Genomic DNA, 20,010 nt, shown 5'->3' with positions numbered 1-20,010 from the left:
AGAGCCCTGAGTGGCCCATTGAATCCTGATAATGACTGCATTTTACTAACCTAACCTTGCAACAGTTAAAGGGAACATTTCCTTGCTTGCAGCAGGGCCTATTTAAACCTTGCTACTGAATGAATGTGCATTACTGTGCTATATCTGGATGTAATAAAGAAAGCTCACAGAGAAGCACCAAAATACTATACGAGTTGTGCATCATGGAAAGCACAGAATTTTAGTTTGCACATTTAAAGTCATGCCCTTAATTATGTAGGGTATGCCCACTTTTTTATTCCCACTTAACGTCTTGGCATAAGGGTTCCTCCAATTAGACTCAGGAGCTACAGGGGTGCTCACTCTGATATCGGAGGACTCCCTTCTTGGCACTTGCCACACGTGTAGTTCTGGTTCTAATCCTTTTGAGATCCAGCCTCGTTTGTGTGAAATTTCATAAAGATCTTAAAACGTGCGAGTCTAATTTATTATAAATTGCACTTGAGGTCGCTACATCAAGCAATAATCCCAAGGCCTCTAGTCTTCATTTGAACACAATATTATTGCACTTGCAATAGTTTTGAATAAGGACTACTACGGATTACCCCATTAAAGAGTCTCATCTTCCGGGTGTTGCCTACGGAATTACAGAAGTGAAATCACCTTAAATAGAGCGAATAGAAGGCCCGAATTCTCCAGGAGAGTCCCTGCTTTCTAGTGTCTATCAAGGCATTTTTTTTGCAAATGTAGATGTCCTGCTTTTAAAGAGAACTGACTAAACACAGAGGGAGCTAAGTATTCGCGTGAATTCTTGCTAGATTACATAGGTATCTGGGTAACCCAGACGAGTCTGTGCGTCAACACTGCAATTAATTTACCGTTAGTGACCCACTGACGGTTGGTGAGTAGTTAAGAAGGTAATATGTGTTTTATGTATCTGCAAAATTATAATCGTAACGCTAACATTTACAAAAGAACTACATATCCCTATACACTATGCGCGGAAATTACACGCAACTTCCGGTAGTAAGGCTCAGGCGCACAAGGCATTCTGTTCACTGAACAACTCGGGCTGGAAGGGTACGTAGGACTACCGCGCGGGAAACTGTAATTCCGCATATTCAAGTGTTAGCGCACCCTTCACCCCAAACCTTCAGGTACTGACCTGCATTATTCCCGGAACCACCGCAAAAACTGCGGACCTTCCAATAAGATGTGCCAGAGGCAATGCGGCAAGCTGATTGGCCAAAGTGGACGTTTCGCATGGAGACGTGTAGCATGTGACGTTCAACGTGTTCAGAAACATTTCAGTCGTCACCAACTTCGTCCAATCACAAAATGCAAATTATTTCTAGCCAATAGCGTCGTTTCGTTCTTTGACCAGTCAGAATGTGCAATATCTGCAGAGGTAGTCAGGTTGACGTGGCTTATGTCTCCCTCATAGCTTGCTACTTCAAGTACTGGCTTATGTAATGGGTCGTCCCCGATTTCCAGAGACCGCACCGCCATTGTGTCGCCATCCCCAGAAAATGTTCCTTTTTTTGGTTTTATGCATCTTATATTGGGTGTTTCAAACATTTGAGACAAGGTCTCCCAACGTTTTATGAAGAAACGCAGTGCAGCGTCTTGTTACTGAGCGGCGGGGTCTGTGGACATGGCTGCCATATTTTCAGTGTGTATATGTGTGAAACTGCCACATTTTTAGGGTGTTTATGTGTGACATTTCAATGCTTTATGAGTGACACATTAAGTGACATATAATCACAAGTGGAACAAAATATCTATGCTTAATGAGAAAGTTAACAGAAATTACTCCTTTCTCCAATATGATGGTCAAGAAACTGCATGATTACTCCCTTTTGTGAGGTGCTGGTTTACAAACTGCCTTTAGAAGTCTCATCGCGAAGTATGCATAACTGAAAAGCCGAGATGGTCGGAGAGACTTTCACTACTACGCTACCTTATAAACAGGTCATATGCCAGCACACCGCCCAATGAGTACAAACATCACTCAAGTGGCTATCATTCCAAATCCTCTTCAAGTCGATTTATATGTTGAGAAGAAGGAACACGTACAGGGTTGAACTAGAATTTAATTTGCGTTACAGTCCTGTGTGATCTGAAGCCCTCTAGGATTTGCTCAGTCTGTTTTTAAATAAATGTAAAATAAATGTGCCTTTCCTAGTGTCCTGCAACTATGTCAAGTGTAACACTCACCAGTCCTGACTTTTTTGGCAGTGGCGCTTGGCATTATGGGACAGGTAGTTTTATTTCCCCATTAACGGTATGTTGTACTCGTACCAGCATGGACATTGGTATTGGGGAAAAGGCAGCTATGGCAGTCGGTGTCACACTTTCAAACACGGAAAAGGTTTTATTGACAAAAAGCTTGCTGCTCTTTGGGGGGAAAAAATGAGCGACAGATACTGAACAAGTTACAGAAAACAATTTGAAGATCTGTAACTGCATACAAACACACATTTTGCAAGGAAAAAAAATGTAAATGCATCTATTACGAAATGCTCTGATCTCTGTGCTGCTCTTCTGTTTGGACCTCCTAACTCTGCATTTCACCGCTACTGCGCTTACTTTCTAACAAGCCATTGCTCTTACGTGCTGCAGTCAGGCCCACGTTGCGCACTGACAGTGCGGGGATGGTCTTGCACCTTAGCAGTGACTCGCACACCACATCTCTCGGTTCATCTCAGGCCAGCTCTGCTCTGAAGATTTTAAGGGGCGGCTTGATGGTGCTGGATACAGTCAAGGCCTCTCCACCAGACAGGGGTAAACGCACACGATTGAAGGGCTTTATGGCGAGGGTGAAGTTCAAATATGTCTGGACTTCCTAATTTATATCCGGTTGGGCTAAAGGGGACGGCTGAAGCCAGGGAACACATCCTAGCCGGAGCCAACTAGCAAAACCTCACCATCACAGTAGAGAACAATGTAAGTGTCGTGCACTGCGCCAACTGGGCAGGCGTGGCAAACAAGATAAAATAAGACCTGCAGCCACCAACGGCACAATCACTGTCTGTCACACATGGTCACTGAGGACGGCAAAAAAACAGGGTTGGTGCAAATAATTTGTTTTCTAGCATTTGCGTTATGAATTTTTCAATTCTATTAAGGACACGGAGGCGAGGATTATGCTTCTCTTTCTATACTTTTATTCAACAGCAGCCAATCAAAATGATCAAAACAAAAAACTACATTTCCCAAAGTCTCTTCACCACGTGATGACCATAGAGTAGGACTCCTATAAAGTGCTGCCCCAGACAGATCAACTCCTCTTTCTTTGCCAAAACAATCGCAACAGATATAACAGTTCCAGTCTTTAACATGGATCCCGAAAACTCCTTAGAACGGAACAACCTGGAGTACCAGAAGGAGAAAACCCCATCCATCCGGGAAACTGAGAACGAAAGAACGACGTAGTAAATTACTTCTCTTCATTTCCTAAAAAAAAAGGAGAAAAAATAAGACCATAAAAACTGAACATCATGAAATGATCCTTATACATACTACCAATGAGGGGGGGGAAATGCACTGAAATACAATAATCATGTCCATAAAAAATCTCACATTATCATAATGCACAATAATATATCAACAGTGTGGTGGGATAATCCTCACCTCCGTGTCCTTAATAGAATTGAAAAATTTATAACGCGAATGCTAGAATTGTTTTTATTCTATGTCAGGACCGGAGGCTCAGATTATGCTTGTTCAAAGCTGATTCACTACCACCGATGCAATATCAACAATAGTTTTACAGTAAAATGCTTTAAATGTAGATGGGGTGTCTTCTAAACGTGAACCCAAAGCAAAAGACTTCAATGCCTTAGCACCTCTGGAGGAATGAGCACCAAATTTAGATATAACAATGCCTGCTTCATTCAATAACCATCGCATCCATCTAGCCAGAGTGGCTGATGAAACAGGGTGATAAGGTTTAACCAATGAAATGAGTAATTGACCCCCCATATCAGAACGAAACTCCTCTGTACTCACCTCATAAGCTCAGAGACACTGCACCACGCACAGTTTGGGATTGGCCAGAAAACTGGGATAAGACACCGATTTCAAATTACATTTAGTTCTTCGTGAAATGGAAAAAGTCACTCCTTCGGGAGAAAAACCCCTCCCTGCTAAGTCCAGAGCTCTAACATCCAAGACTCTCTTACAAGAGATTAAACATAACAATATCGTAAGTTTGGCCGAAAGTTGCTTTCTAGACAGAAATCTATTGGACGGCGATGATTCCAAAAAACGTAGAACAATATTTACATCCCACAAAGTAGCGTAACATGGACGAGGTGGATTAGCCAATCTGATACCCCTCAACAATCTACAAACAATGGGAAGTTCCCCAATAGGTTAACCCTCAATAGGTAAATGACCTGCCGATATAGCAGACCGATAATTATTCATTGATCGATAAGCTAGACCTGACGCAGTTATAGAAGATAAAAAATTTAGGACCAGACTACAATCTGCTGAAGAAGGATTTGCACCCCGAGCACTACACCAAGCACTCCAGCGTTTCCAAGCAGAAGCGTATCTCTTGTGTGTACTGGAGGACCAGGAACCCACAATGAAATTGGAAGATTCCTGCGAAAGTCCTGGGATACTTCATCTTTCCCTGAAAGACGCCACGCTACAAGGGACAACTGACCTGACAGAACCAATGGATGAGGAAGGCTCAGAGGGTCCTGGAGGAGATTCCTCCTGAAAGGAAGTAGAAATGGATGATCGCAACTCAATTCCATAGCCAGCGGAAACCAGGCCTGAGACCTCCACAGAGGTGTCACTAGAACCAGATCCGCTTGTTGACGCTTGATCTGCGCCAACACTCTGGGGATCATCAAGAAGGGAGGAAAAGCGTACCCCTGCTCCTGAGACCAGTTCTGAAGGAAAGCATCCATGGCTGATGCTTCCGGGTCCGACCTACAACTGACAAAACGTTTGATCTGCTGGTTGAGGTGGGATGCAAATAAGTCTATTGAAAACTGGCCCCACTGGGCATAGGGTGCCCGGAATACCTTGGGGTGAAGCCTCCAATTGCTGTAATCTCTCAGATGCCGAGAATGCCAGTCCGCAACGAGGTTGCTGCTCCCTGGCAGATATTCCGCAATCACCGAGATCCTGTGTTGTAGACAGAGGTGCCAAAAGTCCTTGGCAATCTCCGCTAGAATGTGGGAACGGGTTCCCCCCAATTTGTTGACATATCTCACCGCTGAGATATTGTCCATGCGCAGAAGGATACAACAGTTCGCCTTGAGAGGGGCGAGGCTCTTGATTGCAAACAAGCCCGCTAGAAGCTCCAAACAACTGATATGGAGATTCAGTTCCGTACTTGACCAACGGCCTCCCGTAGAGACTGATCCGCAACGGGCTCCCCAGCCCCAACGACTGACATCGAACTCTATCACAACATCTGGGGAAGAGCTGAAGATAGCGTTGCCGTTCCATGCCTCCATGTGTTCCAACCACCAAACTATCTCTAAACGAACCTCCTCCGAGAGGAGAACTTGGTCTGCATAACTGAGGCCCTTCTGAAGATGGGAGATCTTCAACCGCTGAAGGGCTCTGTAATAGAGAGGGCCCGGAAATATCGCTTGGATAGATGAAGAGAGCAGGCCCACCATGCGGGCAATCGCCCTCAATGATACAGTCTGTCTAGACAATAGAGATCTCAATTCCTTCTTGATTGAATTAATTTTCACCGGGGGAAGTACCAATTGGGACAGGATGGAGTCTATCCGGAATCCCAGAAAATCCGTCTGTTGAGATGGGATCAGAATAGATTTCTGGGCATTGATTATGAAACCCAAGCTCTGAAGCAGAGACACTGTCCACACCAGATGGGAATGAAGAAGGTCTGGGTCTTGGGCCATGATTAAAATGTCGTCTAGATAGATTATTAGATGGACCCCCCGAGAACGCAGGGACCCTACCACTGGCCTCATCACCTTCGTGAAGCACCAGGGGGCTGATGACAGGCCAAATGGGAGAACCTTGTATTCGTAATAAGTGTCTTCCCAAAGGAATTGAAGAAATCTCCGGTGTGGAGGAAAAATAGGAATTGTCAGATAAGCATCCTTGAAGTCTAAACGGACCATCCAGTCTCCCTCTTGGAGGATGTCTCTCAGTAAGTGAATGCCCTCCATCTTGAAATGTCGGTACAGTAAGAAACCGTTTAATTCTTTTAAGTTCAGAACAAGACGTGAACCACTCCTTTTTTGTCCACCAGGAACACCGGACTGAGAAACCTGGACGGGTGTTTTGATACCTTGACAATGGCGCCTTTTGCTAGCAGAGCAGAAACCTCTGCGGAGATGAAACTGCGCTCTTGAAGGGAAAAATATGTTGGGCAGGGAAGGCACTGTTGGACGGGGACTCGTAAAACTCTAGTTTGAACCCCTGCACGGGCTCCAGGACCCAAGCATCGGAAGTAATTTGATACCATGCTTGCAGAAAACTCTTCGTTCCGCCCCCCAACATTACATCTGTACTCGCAATCAAGCTCACCTGTGGATCCTGACTCCTGGGAGAAAGATTGGTGGCCTTTGGATCTCCCTCTGCGGAACCTGGAGCGACCCGCTCTCGGTCGGGACGGGTAGAAGGTTGAAGAGGAGGAGTCATACTCCTGAAAGCCGCCTCTTGCTTGGTGCTAATATCCACGTTGAGGGCCTTGCTGGTTGAAGCGGCCGAAGGCACGCCCTCTGTAGCGTCCGGCCCCTCGAAAAAGTGGACGCAGCACCCATCTAGTCGAACCTTGGGTTTTGTCCAAGCTTGCATAAGTCGCTACAAATTTTGAAAGTTCCTTGATAAAAGGAGAACCAAACAGTAAGCCCTGTGCTACAGGGCCTGACTCGGAGGTAGCAAGATCTGCCAACTTGGGTTCTAACTTAATCAAGATGGAACGACGACGCTCCGAAGAGATGGCACAATTTCCATTGCCCAGGAAGCAAAGTGCTCTCTGAGCCCAACCTGCCAAAACATCCGGGTTAATTGCTTCTCCTGACTCTTTGGCTTGAAAAGCCAGCTCTAAAATCTTTGTCAGTGGGCCAGTAACATCCAACAGTTTGTACTGACACCCACGCCAGGCGCAATCTATGCCTTTCTTTGGATCCTTAGCAGATTTTTTAAGGAAAGTGACTAAGGTAGGATCCAATTCCGGGGTCTCTGTCACCTTGGAAGGGAAATCCAGCCTGGGGCATTCAGACCGCAATCTGGAGTGAACCTCCTTGTCAAAACTATGTCTGATGTGGGATTCCAATCCGCTACCTCAGGAGGTGGCAACCACAGCGAAGAACGGGGATGGACAGTGTCTTCTGGTTCAAAGGTCAAGACCCTAGGAGTAGGAGCTTCTTGATGATGAGACTACTTCTTGCGTTTACGGGGGGGTCATCCCCCTGCTCAGATGAATGATCAGAAGAAGAAGCTGGGTCACTCGCGGCTTTCTTTTGGGTCGATGTATTATAATCATGCTCCTTGGCCATAGCCCTGGTAAGGTTCTCAAAGTCCGCAGAATGCGGGTTATGATTCTGCTTGATGGATTGGGTACAATCAGATAGGGATGGTTCAATAATAGACTGAACGCCCGAAGGGGCCACCCAGCCCTGTTGCTCCGCAAAACCAATAAGGTGATGCTTAATGGGTTTGGTAGCCTTTGCCAAGGCTTGGTTAACTGTATGACGCACCCCAGCATCCAGGGCATACACTAACTCCTGTTGAAAGGAACCAGCAGGTTCATCTAAATAATATGCATCATCAGCCTGGTCTTCATAACCAGCCAGCTCTAACGCAGCAGAGGGGCTCCAGGGGAGCAGAAATATGCAGAAAATTATATATGTAGAACAGAACAAATAATTATTTTAAGGTGTGGAGGGAGCTGCCCTAGAAACAAACAGAAAATATAATAACAGGCCCAGCCTGAATGCCAATTTTTTGCAACCCCAGTGTACAAGCACCGGGGTGTAAAACGGGGAGAAAAAACACCTAATCCGGCTGAAAGACGAAAGAACACGCGTCTCTTCATGTAAATGCAAAGCACTCCGATTTACAAGCGCGCTAAATTAGAACTCAGAGAGTTCAGTAGCTGCCACACGCGACCCCGAGCAGAATGAGCAAAGATGCTCGGCACCGTGAGCGCTAAATATAGAAAATGAAACTGAAAGCTTGCCGGATATGAAAAGAGGACTGCGCAGAGTCCGCGCGTCCTCACTCCCCTGCTCCCACTCCACTGAATAAGGGGTGCGAGCCGATCGGTCGCCCCAGGGAGGGCAAAGCCACTCCCAATAGCAATAAATACAGTGAAAAAACGCTGCAAGGCAATAAAGAACAATGTAAATAAGAGTGCACTTAACTGGCTGCGAAGCAGCAAAGAAAGAGGAGTTGATCTGTGTGAGGCAGCACTTTATAGGAGTCCTCCTCTATGGTCATCACGTGGTGAAGAGACTTTGGGAAATGTAGTTTTTTGTTTTGATCATTTTCATTGGCTGCTGTTGAATAAAAGCATAGAAATAGAAGCATAATCTGAGCCTCCGGTCCTGACATAGAATTGTGGCCAACGCTTGATATAGTTTGTAGCACTCACCACTCCCAACCTGACAGAGGAGTGAGTTGTGGCTCTGGGAGACTGCAGCAATGCAGTCAGAGCAAGTTGAAGGCTACATGCTATTTTTCTTATATAGCTCACTCAGCACATCACAACGGTCACAGAGGTGCTATAAAGCATGACTAATGCATTTTAGCACTGTCATTTGGACACCAGCACGAAAATGCACTAGTCAAACCCTTGTTGCATGGTACTTGGCAGGGCTGAGTCAGTGGAGTGTATACATACAAATGGCAGCGCACCTCTGTGCTGACACATCTACAAGAGATTCTATATCAGGACCAGAGGCTTCGGATTATGTTTCTCTTATCTTTACTGCCAAAACACAACAGTCAATTGAAACGTTTTAACACCATTGAAATGAAAAACATACTACATATTATTTCCAGTGGCATCACAGTATCTGGCCAATCATGTCCCTTTACAGCTGATATAACCCGCTGTTGTCATCTTATATCCTCTTTCTTTGCAGATACGTACACCGTTTTCTTTATTCATTTTATGACATGTTAAAAAGTATAAATACTCACCTGCGCTCCTCATGACACGAGCTCAGTAAGAGATGCGCAGTGAGCCTAGTTTACGCGTCTTCCTCCCTGATGCGATGCTGAGAATGATCGCAGGAGAGGAGACATCTGGCAAACGCAGTCTGCGTTCAGAACCCCAGAGGTTCCGGGCCCGACCTTGTATGTGGCCATCTGGAGGCAGAACGGAGCAGGAGGCACATTAGTTGTGCAGTCCTCTTTTTATTGCGGGCGCCCGGGGGAGCATGCACGAGGTGCCCGTGAGGCTGAGCTCTCGCTGAATTGGGAAGTCAGAAGAGGAGTACTACCGTTCAACGAGCGCTACCTCTGCTCCTCTTTATGCCTGTCAGTCCAGATGTTCCCGCTACAAAGGCGCTTCCTCCAATTCTGCTAGAAAGCCCTGTGGTACACATTTAGCACCCTTCTGTTGAGACTGTCTTCCGCCCTTTGGTGCTTCACCAAGTTGATGTAGCCGGTGGTCGAAACTCTCAGACTCTGAGGCGTATGTCTAATTATTTTCCTAGACGATATGCTCATTGTGGCCCAAAGCAGGAACGAGGTGATTTGCCATTTACATTGGGCAATTAATTTGATACAAGAATTAGGATTCATAATCAGTGTTCCAAAATCTTGTCAGTGTCCATCTCAGGTGACAGAGTTTCTGGGCTTCAAAATGGGTTCTTGTCAAGTGACTCTACAACTCCCTTCCCAGAAAGTTATTTCGATCAAGAGACAGTTGAGACGAACACTGTCATCTTCAACAGTATCTTTGAGATCCCTGGCTCGACTGGTGGGGCTCTTAGCCTTATCCATTCAAGCAATTTTCCCAGGTCCACTTCATTACCGGGTCCTCCAGTTGCTCAAAATCTTTCATCTCCAGAAAGGCTTGACCTATTAAGAACAAATTCTCTTATCCACAGAAGCCCGAACATAGATCTCCTGGTGGCTAGATCACAAGGAGGCCTGGAGTGGCAAGGCTATCTTTCGTTGCACTCCAGATGTAGTGATCGAATCAGACGCAAGTCAGTGGGGTTGGGGAGCAAGATGTGGTCCAATATCTACGGAGGCCGCTGGTCCCTAGTGGAACTCCAACTACACATAAATTGTTTGGAGTTTCTGGCGGGATCTTTTGCGATCCGAACCTTGTCCCCTCTCAAATCGCAGTGTTGTCTCCTTCTGCGGATGGACAATATCTCTACAGTTTAGTACATCAACAAACTAGGGGGCACCAAATCCCGATCACTAGTGGATATTGCCAATGACTTTTGAAATTTTTGTCTCCAGAAAAAGATATTAGTGATTGCAGAATATCTTCCGAGGGAAATAAATGTGGTAGCAGATTGGCATTTCCGGTATTTGAGGGATTCCAGCAATTGGAAAAATCCATCCCTCGATTTTTCTCCAGCACAACAAGTTGTGGGGACCTTGCAGGATAGATCTGTTTGCGTCCCGTCTGAATTCCTAGCTTCCGATGTTCTTCAGTTGGAGGCCGGACCCCATGGCGATAAAGTCACATGCGTTCCTTCAGAATTGGTTTGGGAACCTTCAGTATGCCTTTTCACATGATCCCATGGGTCATTCCTCAAGTGAGACGACAATTGGCCTAATTGATCCCTATAACTCCTTGTTGGCCAACTCAGCCATGGTTTCCAGTGTTACTGGAGATGTAGTGTCAGAATCTGATTCAGATTCCAACGTTCCAGGAACTTCTTTCAGACCCCACAGGACTTCCACATCCATTAATTCTGTCCACCCATCTCAACCTGATGGCCTGGAGGGTTTCAGAAGACAATGGCAAATGGCAGGTCTTTCTACCTTAAACACTCCTGGGCCCCTGGTACACCCAAAAAATATGCCTCAGCCTGGTGGCGATGACTTTGCTGGTGCGAAGAGAGGCATGTGGATCCCCTGGTTGGAGATCTGTTTGTCGTACTGAACTTTCTTTCTTCACTTGTGGATCAAGGCCTAGCCTATAGATGAATTAACAATTTCAGATCAGCCATTCCAGCAGTACATCAACACATAGAGGGTAAACTAGTGGGTAAACACCCTTTTGTCTGCAAATTGTTGAGAGGGATTCGTCTGATACAGCCTTCTAAACCAAAATATGCTGAATTATGGGACGTCAATGTAGTTCTTTGCTTTCTTAGAGCATGGCCATACAATGATGATCTTTTACGGAAACAACTTTCTGCAAAACTCACTGTCATCTTATGTCTTGTATCATGTGAAATGGTCTCTTATGTACGAGCATTAGACTTAACAGGTAGAGTATTTTCCCCCCTGGCTGATCTTTTTTGTATCTCTAACAGGACTAAAACTCAAACTCACTGTGTCACTTATCCTGCATTTCCAGGTCATCATAAATGTTGTGTGGTAAAATGTTTATAAGCGTATAAAGACCGCACTAGGTAATTTCCCCAATCCCAAGAGGTCAATTATTGATTTAATTGAGGGAACTCTTTAAGCTTGTCACTTCTGCCACCCTGGCAATGTGGGTTAAATGGCTGTTGACTGAGGCAGACATTGACACTTCCCATTCTTTAAGAGGGGCGATGGCATCCAAATCATTTGCCTTATGTTCTAGGTTGGAAGCCATCATAGCGGCAGCTGATTGGTCTTCAGATTCTACTTTCAAATTGTTTTAGCGCAAACCTATTGTGGTGTCTGCTGTTGTGGGACAGCTTCGAGCAAGCATTATCCGAAGCCTCTGGTCCTGACATAGAATTTAAAAAAATCTAGTTATTGCAACAAAGAATTTTCAGTTCTATTAAGGACACGGAGGCGAGGATTATCCCAACCAAATATGTGATATGATAATGATTAAATATACATTAGAATGAGAAATTGATTGTTAATTATTATTGGTATTAATATTGAATTCTGATGGTTGTTAACCCACCCTTATTTTGGCCTAGTCTTGTGGTAAATTGGTGTTACGTTGTGATTTTCTCTGTTCCAGGTGCGGAAACAAACAAGGATGAAACACAGGACTTGAAACAACCCTTGATTGATGGTTGGATTTGATCTCAGTTGCTGTTCTCTCAGATTAAAGAGTTGTGGAAGAAGCCGCAGTTTGGAGGTTACCTGTTGAGTTTTCGAGCAGATTTGAATGGTGGGAGAATCAACAAAGAAAGAGGATATAAGATGGTGACAGCAGGTTATATAAGCTGTAAAGGGGCATGATTGGGCAGATACTGTGATGTCATTGGATGTCATATGTAGTATGTTTTTCATTTCAGTGGTGTTAAAAACCTTTCAGTTGGCTGCTGTGTTTTGGCAGTAAAGATAAGAGAAGCATAATCCTCGCCTCCGTGTCCTTAATAGAATTGAAACTTCTTTGTTGCGATAACTAGAATTTTTTTAATTCCCGGTCAAGGCTTGTGGGATAAAGAAAACGGGAAGGAGGCTCTAAAGGAGCGTGGCCCAAGAAGCCTAACTAGGAATCCTTTCCAGCAGGCATGATCTATGTAAATATGTAACCTAAAATAAAATAAATTCTAGCTATTGCATCAAGAATGTTCAGTTCCATTAAGGACACAGAGACAATTTTTTTAATCTCTACTGCAAAATTCACAGCAGTCTATGAGAACAGGTAACACAAACTACATTTTGCATAAGCGCAGCAACAAATCAGTGCATACATATTCCAAGGACAGTCAGAGATGCCATCTTACGTTATGTTAAATTAATTTTTTGAGTGCCGTTGTCACCCGTGAAGGTATTCAGGCACTTGAGCAGGTATGTAGGTTGAGGAAGAGTGGTTGTGAGTCAGCTGCAAGGGATCATAGGTTTAGTTGATTAGCCAGATCGTCAGCTTTTTGCAGAAATATAGTAGTGAAGAAGAAGTCCTGCTGTGTAGGGGAAGGTCGTTCCTGGTCTTGGCGACGATGTAGAAAAAAGAGCGAACTCCAGCTCTGCTTCTGTAGATGCATGGAAAATGTATGAGAAAGTGAGAGACAGAGAGCACAGTTGTCTGATGGACTGGTAGAAGTGTAGGTGGTGGTTAAGGTAGGCAGGTGTTGTGGATGGCCTTAAATGCTTGGGCAAGTAGCTTGAATTGGCAGTGTTTCTAGATGGGGAGCTCTCTGAGGTGAGGCAAGATGTGGGTGTGGCAAGGGAGGTGGAAGAAGAGTCTGGTGGTGGCGTTCTGAATGGTTTGGAGTCTCTGGGTTAGGTGGGTTGGGATTCCAGTGTAGTGCGTGTTCCCGTAGTCCAGCCTGCTCGTGATGAGGGCTTGAAAGACTGTGCGTCTTGTGGTTTGGGGTAGCCACTGGAAGATCTTACATAGCACTTTTAAGATGAGGAAGCATGAGGTGGAGATGGCGTTTACCTGGGTGCCCTGGTGAGTCTGTTGTCCAGGATGCGTCCTCAGTTTCTGGCTTGTTCTGATGGGACTGGGATGGGTCCTAGTTTCGCTGACCACCAGAAGGAGTCCCAGGGTGAGCTGTTGTTTCTGAAAACCAGAACTTCCGTTTTGTCTGTGTTGAGCTTTAGGCGCTCAGTTTAATCAAGTCTGGAATGCTGGTAATGCAGTTTATGAAGTTGTTCCTGGGGGTTTCTTCCCAGTTGCTTGCAGTAGCATTTGGATTTTCTAATGTTGTTGGTGTACCAGCTGGCTTGCTTGTTGGATCTCCCCTGTTTGGTGTGCTTGAGGAGTGCTAGGAGTTAGTTGAAAGTAGCTATGTTGTTGTGTAGATTGTTGGTGGGGTTATGTTGGTTGGTCTCGAGGATGCTGGTCCACACTGCTTTAGTTATTTTATCCCAGCTACATCTGGTCGTGCTGGGTATAGTCGGAGTGGAGCCTTCTTTAGTAAAAACATCTTTGAGGCCAACACAACCCTGACAGAATGTGCCCAAACTTACTTACAACAATTCCAGCCTCCATCACAACCGTTTGACCCCTCCACCAAAAGTGGCTGATTTTACTGGCTTAAGTGTTTTTTGCAAAGCAATCAACAGTTGGCCTTTAGAGTTCTGTCTAAACTCTTAAGTACAATCCTAATATGTTTTTCAGCCTTGTAATATGCTAGGCTCGGGCTTATTAGAAGAACTCAGATAAGACACACTTTTGGGAAAAACTTTTAATACGTCTAGAAATATGAAAACACACGCCTTTAGGAGAAAATACTGCGCCTGTTAAGTTCAGTGCTCTCAATCAAGCCCATCTACCTCCCACCTCTATCAGGTGCCCAATTAAATATTGTGCCTTTGAAAGGACCTACTACAGAGGGTGGCTACCCCATTGACATTTGCAGTGTTAAAGGAGAATTGTGCCAGAAAGAACGTGAAATTTATTTTGGGCCAATCACTCTTAAACAGGTGTGTCTCCTGGAAGAGGCAAATATGTCCCTCGCTCTCCTTCAATAGGCTAATGATAATCTTTATCCTAACTGGGACATTAAGCTCTTTTACATTGAGGCCAGCTACTTTAACCCTACTTGTGGTATAAGTGCAGCTTGTGTGTTAGTCTTTCAAATCAAAGTTGTTCTTCTATTTGTTATTCTCCACTTGCCTATGGTAATCCACTTCGCCTATGCCCACCTTACCATGTATATTTCTGTGATGCTCATAGGCCAAGTGTCCTTTGCTGACTCCATCTGTGTTCCTGTCTTTCTTGTATGCCCTAAAGTCACTATTGGTCCACTTGATCTTACTCTCTCAATATCACTGTATCATAAACCTCTCCCTGATAGTGGAGTCCAAACAAGAAGACTTGCATCTCCTTCCTCTTGGTCTCAGTTGTGGTCATCTTGAGTTTGTAGGGATAGAATTGACCCCCATCTCCCACAAGCATGTATGCCCCTTGCCAGTCTCCCTGTCAAACCCCTGATTGCATTTTCTACTTCATAGGGTTTCTGTTGTCTCTTTGGTCGTCGTCCACTTCCAGCCCTTCTTCATGCAGTGCGCAGGTTGGTCCCCAAAGTATCTCTACCTTTCCTAGGACATCAAATTTAGCCTTTTCAGTTTCTTTTTCCAAGCAGGGTTGGGCACTCATTTGGAGCTGCACTGTCTTCCACTGCCCTCTGGAAAAACATTTTCTGGGTTGCAAGTTGACTGTCACTGACCTTCTGTCATCTATGATTTACCGTACTCGTTGAGCCTCCTCAATATATTTAGTGTAGTGCTTCATGTTGCTCAATGTAAAATAAGGTGGAACAGGTGCCCCCATTGATATTGTATATCATGCTTGGCCAGGAAGTCAATGATTTGCATATGTTCTCTCCTGCTCTTGAGTGTTGTGGGTGCTGACTCATGGTAAAGCCTTCATCTGGGTCTGCCATATTATACAGTCTTTAGATCTTTTCTTAAGAGAAATAAACTCAAGTGAATAGGTCCGGAGGAACTTCTCGGCGAGGTCCCAACTGATCTAAGCAGGTTGGTAGGTCTTCTGGTCTGCCTTTGATGTGGTAGAGCAACTGCTGTACACATACTTGATTGTCCAGCCCTTCTGCCTGATTAGAAAGGTCCCTGCCATAAATGTTGTTCCAGTTGGAACTGTTCCCTAGGTCTTCTTGTATGAGAAGGATTTATGTTATATTGTTATTTCAGGATCAGCACCCTACTCCTGATTAGGTGTATTTCCTCCAAACTTTCATAAAGACTGTACTTCATATTGCTGATTCTTGTTCTCAGCTCTGTGACATCCTGTTGGTTCTGGCATAGATACTCCTTCAGTCCCCTGCTCCCTCTGACTGTGGCATTCTCAAGAAAATGCTGAAGAAATTCCTGAAAGATGGTTGTTGATTATCTTTGTTCAGTGCCTTTTTCAGGGGAGGACCAAGTGGACTCTTGAGATCTATCCTTTTTGTCAGCTTTGCTACTTTTAGCCGACTTTGATTGATGACCTCTGCCGGCACAATTCTAGATGCCAATTCCAACAGACACTGGGCTCTCCACCCTTGTGGAACGCTATGACTCACTTCCAGGTTTGAAACGGATCGCTGTTTCCTCCTTTTCTTTTAGCCACCTAGTACGCCTGGCACCCCACATCTAAAGGCACCATCTCCAGGCCATTGCGTTGGGCCTCTTTTTCGATGTCACATTGGCGCCTGCAGTTACCCTTTCCTTGCCACATTGTTATGTTATATTATGCGTATTCCTGTTCCTACAGGACTTAGGTCTGAACGCCCTCTTAGTTTCCTCTGGAACCAGCTCACACCCAGGAAAATCATACTCCAAGCTCCTCGTCGAATCAGTAGTTTTCCTCCCAAAGTCTGCTGGGTCCATTGAGAGGCGGCAAGTTAGCCACGTTCTCTTAAACAAGGGGTCACTGCCCCAAAACTCCTCACCCCATAGCCAAATACCATACAATGGTCAAAGTTCCCATGAAGATAGGTACTAGCCTGACCTACTCTTCCTACCTCTGCCAGACAAAGGAAGGGCACCTATCGCTTCCGTGATTCCCTTTGTGTTGATCCCTGTGTCCCAATAAGGGAATCGGACTACTCGGGCGCAGTCTACTCAGCGCCATCAAGATCCCCCAATTAGTTGTGGGATGTCTGGTTTCCCCACCGGCTGCTCCAGTCGGGACCACACTGAGTGCCCTGAGTGACAGCAGTCCGGTGCTTATTTTGAGCTGGTGGTTTCCAGTACTCAGCATGGGCGCTTAATCAGCATTGGCACTTATACCAACTGCTATAAGGTGGTGATGTTTGTGTAATTTAGAGATGAACAGAACAACAGTTGTTTATTAATTCAGTATACATTAATAACAACTAATACCTGTTGTTCAAGCCATTCTTATAACTTTGGGAGCCTCGAGCAGTCTGAACTGTCACACTTGTAGCAGTGTAATGGTTAATAGTTGTGCAGGCACTGTTATTGGCAGCACTGACAGTGGCAATGGGTGATGCAAGCTGTGGTGGCCTCCTGGCGCGGACCCTGGCACTTATTGATTTACAAATTAAACACGTCGGCAGCCTCCGTTAGACAAGAAGCAAATAAAGGGACCAGAACGTTGGCCCAAGCAAGGGACAGACCCTGCTGTTGCACCGCCCCCACTCCACTAACACTGTCATGAAGATAGCAGCCAGCTGGCTCTGGCCGCGAGGCCTGTAGCTAGGCACATCTGCCACACATTTGCTTGGAACTCCGCTGCTCTTCCACAGCCTGCCAGTGCCGCAAGCTCCTGCTGTTATGTGTTTGTTTTTACCAAGGGTGAAAAGGGTCGCTATATGAAAGCCAATATAGCTTCCTCTTCTTTCTATATTGTACCTCAATGGGTTGTAAAACCATCTGAAAGTCCTAAAGTAGGACATCCTAAAACAGGTAATCAGGATACACCTGTTATTTTCATGCAGGTGATCCTGTACTTATGTCAAAGACAGCAACTGGATTACAAAGATTATTGGTGGTATATGTTAAGTTTATAGATAGCTTAGACCTAAGAAAATGTGATTTTACCGTTTACTGTACAAAACTATAAAATAGAAAAAGGTACTCTTTTTGATTATCTTGCTGCCATGTTTTAATAAGTTGGACAAGTGGTCTAATTTGTTGTGTATTTCAAAACTTTAATTCTTATAGACTCGAGCTGCTGTTTTACATTTTGCAACCAGACTGGACAAGAAGCCAGTGAAGGGTCTGATTGGTGTTAAAAACAGTAAATGCAGTTCTAAGGCTAGTTGTGGTGCTGGAATGTGGAGGTATGTTGACGTAATTTGCCTGCAAGGGCTAAAAACAATTATTGTAAGAAATTACTGGGCATAGCGCAAGAGATGTGCACCTTTGCATCACAAAGTGTAAAAGAACATAGCAATTCACTTAAGAAACCAAAGGTTACATGGATGTTATAGTTAGGCTCACATTTTAAATATACCAAACCATAGAAATTCACCTGTTATAGTTATAGTTATCTCAAGTAACTAACTTGTGACCTAAGGTAACTATACCTCATGCCCCTGCCATGCACAGTTTTTTCATCAAAAATGTTACTGCAAATATTACATTGATATTATCAAAGATGTCCTGAGTGACGTACTTTGTGGGGTAATTAGCAGTGCATGGCGAGTGTAACAGAATTGCTCCAGGGAAGTGGTGGTCTCCGGGGCTGCAAGGGAGCCCTTGGCCCCACCGCATGAGTGTAGCAGTAGTGCCCAGGGGAGGTGGTGGTCCCCAGGGCTGTGAGGAGGCCGAGCACCCCCCCCCCACATCTAATATTATTTTGCGCCCAAGGGAGGTGGCGGGCCCCGGGGCTGTGCGGGGGCCATGCATTGAAAATATGAATGCCCCGGTGACCTGGCCCACACTGGGGCTCCAGTGAAACAAGCGCAGTAGCCCACCATAGTTTTTTTTAAACAATTTCGTTGGACCCATGGATCTGATGCCTTTTTGCTCTTGCGGGGCCCCTCTGGGATGCCAGAACCAGAGCTAAGGGGCCGGGTGTCCCTATCCTAGCCCTTTTTCTTATTTTTTAAATTTTTGTCTTGGACTCAGCTGAAGCCGAGTCCCAGCATGGCTGTCAACACTTCCTTGTTGAAGTTTTGGCAGCCAATCAGAGCTCAGTACAGCTGCGTGTCCCTGGTAATATGGAGAGATAATGCTCACCAGTCTTCGCTCTGGCCGTGGGGCAGGAGTATAGTACCTTAACCCATCCAATATAGGCAGCCGGTATGTTGAATTTCCTGAGTACCATAAACAGATATTCCTATTCTAATTAATCAAACACCTGCTGCAGACCTAGGGAGTAGCATCCCGCCTTCAGGTAGACAGGCTGCGCTACCTCAATCACCTGGTAAGGCAACAAATGTTTAAGGAAGTGCTCCTACGGGGTATAAAGCCACATTGATCTATGTCGATCAATTGAAGGAGGAGCGGTAATAGTCTCTGTGCCAGGACTTTGCGGAAGATTTTGTAATTAGTGGTTAATATCAACAATGATCTATAAGAGGAAAGATTGGTGGGTGCACATCCTGGCTTTAAAGGAGAGGTGACTAGGGCTTGACTGGATGTGACGGGGAGCTCCCTGCTTTCTAGTACAGTTTCGGAAATTTTCATCAACTTTGGAGTGAGCTGTGAGGCGAATGTCTAGTAGAATTTGATCAGCAACCCATCTACACTCTGGGACTTATTGCGTGGTATCTCCCTTATGGCCTGCCATACTTACTCCTCCGTTATAAGCCCAGGCAATTGTGTACAGCCTTCGCTGGACAGGCGAGGAAGTTGGAGCTCTCGGAGAAACTCTGCACAATATTCAGTCGGGGGAACAGGGGTGGTGGTATATAAGGACCTGTCATATCTTGAAAAGCCAGATTCACATTTGTTCTGGCCTAATATGTTTACACATTCCATGGACTATACAAAATAAGGCCAAGACATGGGTTAGGAAGGAACTTGAATTGTGTTCTGTCCAATAGAGGATATTAGGAGCTTATGAAATCCTCACACTGCTTTTACTTCCTGTTAAAGACAAAAGCCTGATGCAAGAGTTTGGCAGACAGGTTTCTCCATCATAATGTGACTGTTCACCTTATTATGAGTTCCATAGGATATAATCGACTTGTAATAAAATGGATGGGATCTGTCACGTTTGTGAAAGAGTAACCCATCCACCAAACTCGAAATCAGGACCAAAGTCTGGATCGGAGCCCTCGTTGACATTAGTTTCTACTTCCTCTGAGCGATGACTGTTAACCAAGTTCAGACTGGGCTCCATACAGTTCTGTCTGTCATTTCCTACAGGTTTGGCAAAATTTTACAATGCCAACTGAATTATCCATCCAAAAACATTTCCTATTTCTCTATAAATGTAACAAATGTATTGGAGTAAAATATTTCGATCCTTCATTGAAATTGTGGTTTTACAAGGTGCAGACTAGTATGTTTGCCTTACAATTACATTGTAATGTTTGTAAATTACCATAGCGGTCATTCTGACCGCCG

The 20,010-nt window shown here is 45.0% G+C and overlaps 1 protein-coding gene and 1 long non-coding RNA gene across 2 annotated transcripts in view; both read right to left on the bottom strand.

Annotated features, from left to right (window-relative positions):
- The window catches only part of CDK5RAP3 (CDK5 regulatory subunit associated protein 3), a 40,329-nt gene extending 39,051 nt beyond the window's left edge, over positions 1-1,278 (bottom strand). The window contains exon 1 of the mRNA XM_069237524.1: positions 1,145-1,278. Within this exon, the coding sequence (XP_069093625.1) occupies positions 1,145-1,150 (6 nt within the window). The 5' untranslated portion in view covers positions 1,151-1,278. The remainder of the gene's footprint in view (positions 1-1,144) is intronic.
- A 1,893-nt stretch (positions 1,279-3,171) lies between these two features.
- The window catches only part of LOC138301874 (uncharacterized), an 81,624-nt gene continuing 64,785 nt past the window's right edge, over positions 3,172-20,010 (bottom strand). The window contains exon 3 of the long non-coding RNA XR_011205134.1: positions 3,172-3,435. This is a non-coding gene — a long non-coding RNA (uncharacterized lncRNA). The remainder of the gene's footprint in view (positions 3,436-20,010) is intronic.

This window comes from Pleurodeles waltl, chromosome 6, assembly GCF_031143425.1.
Source record: "Pleurodeles waltl isolate 20211129_DDA chromosome 6, aPleWal1.hap1.20221129, whole genome shotgun sequence".
Classification (NCBI taxonomy): domain Eukaryota; kingdom Metazoa; phylum Chordata; class Amphibia; order Caudata; family Salamandridae; genus Pleurodeles; species Pleurodeles waltl.
This window is presented reverse-complemented; position numbering and strand designations above follow the sequence as displayed.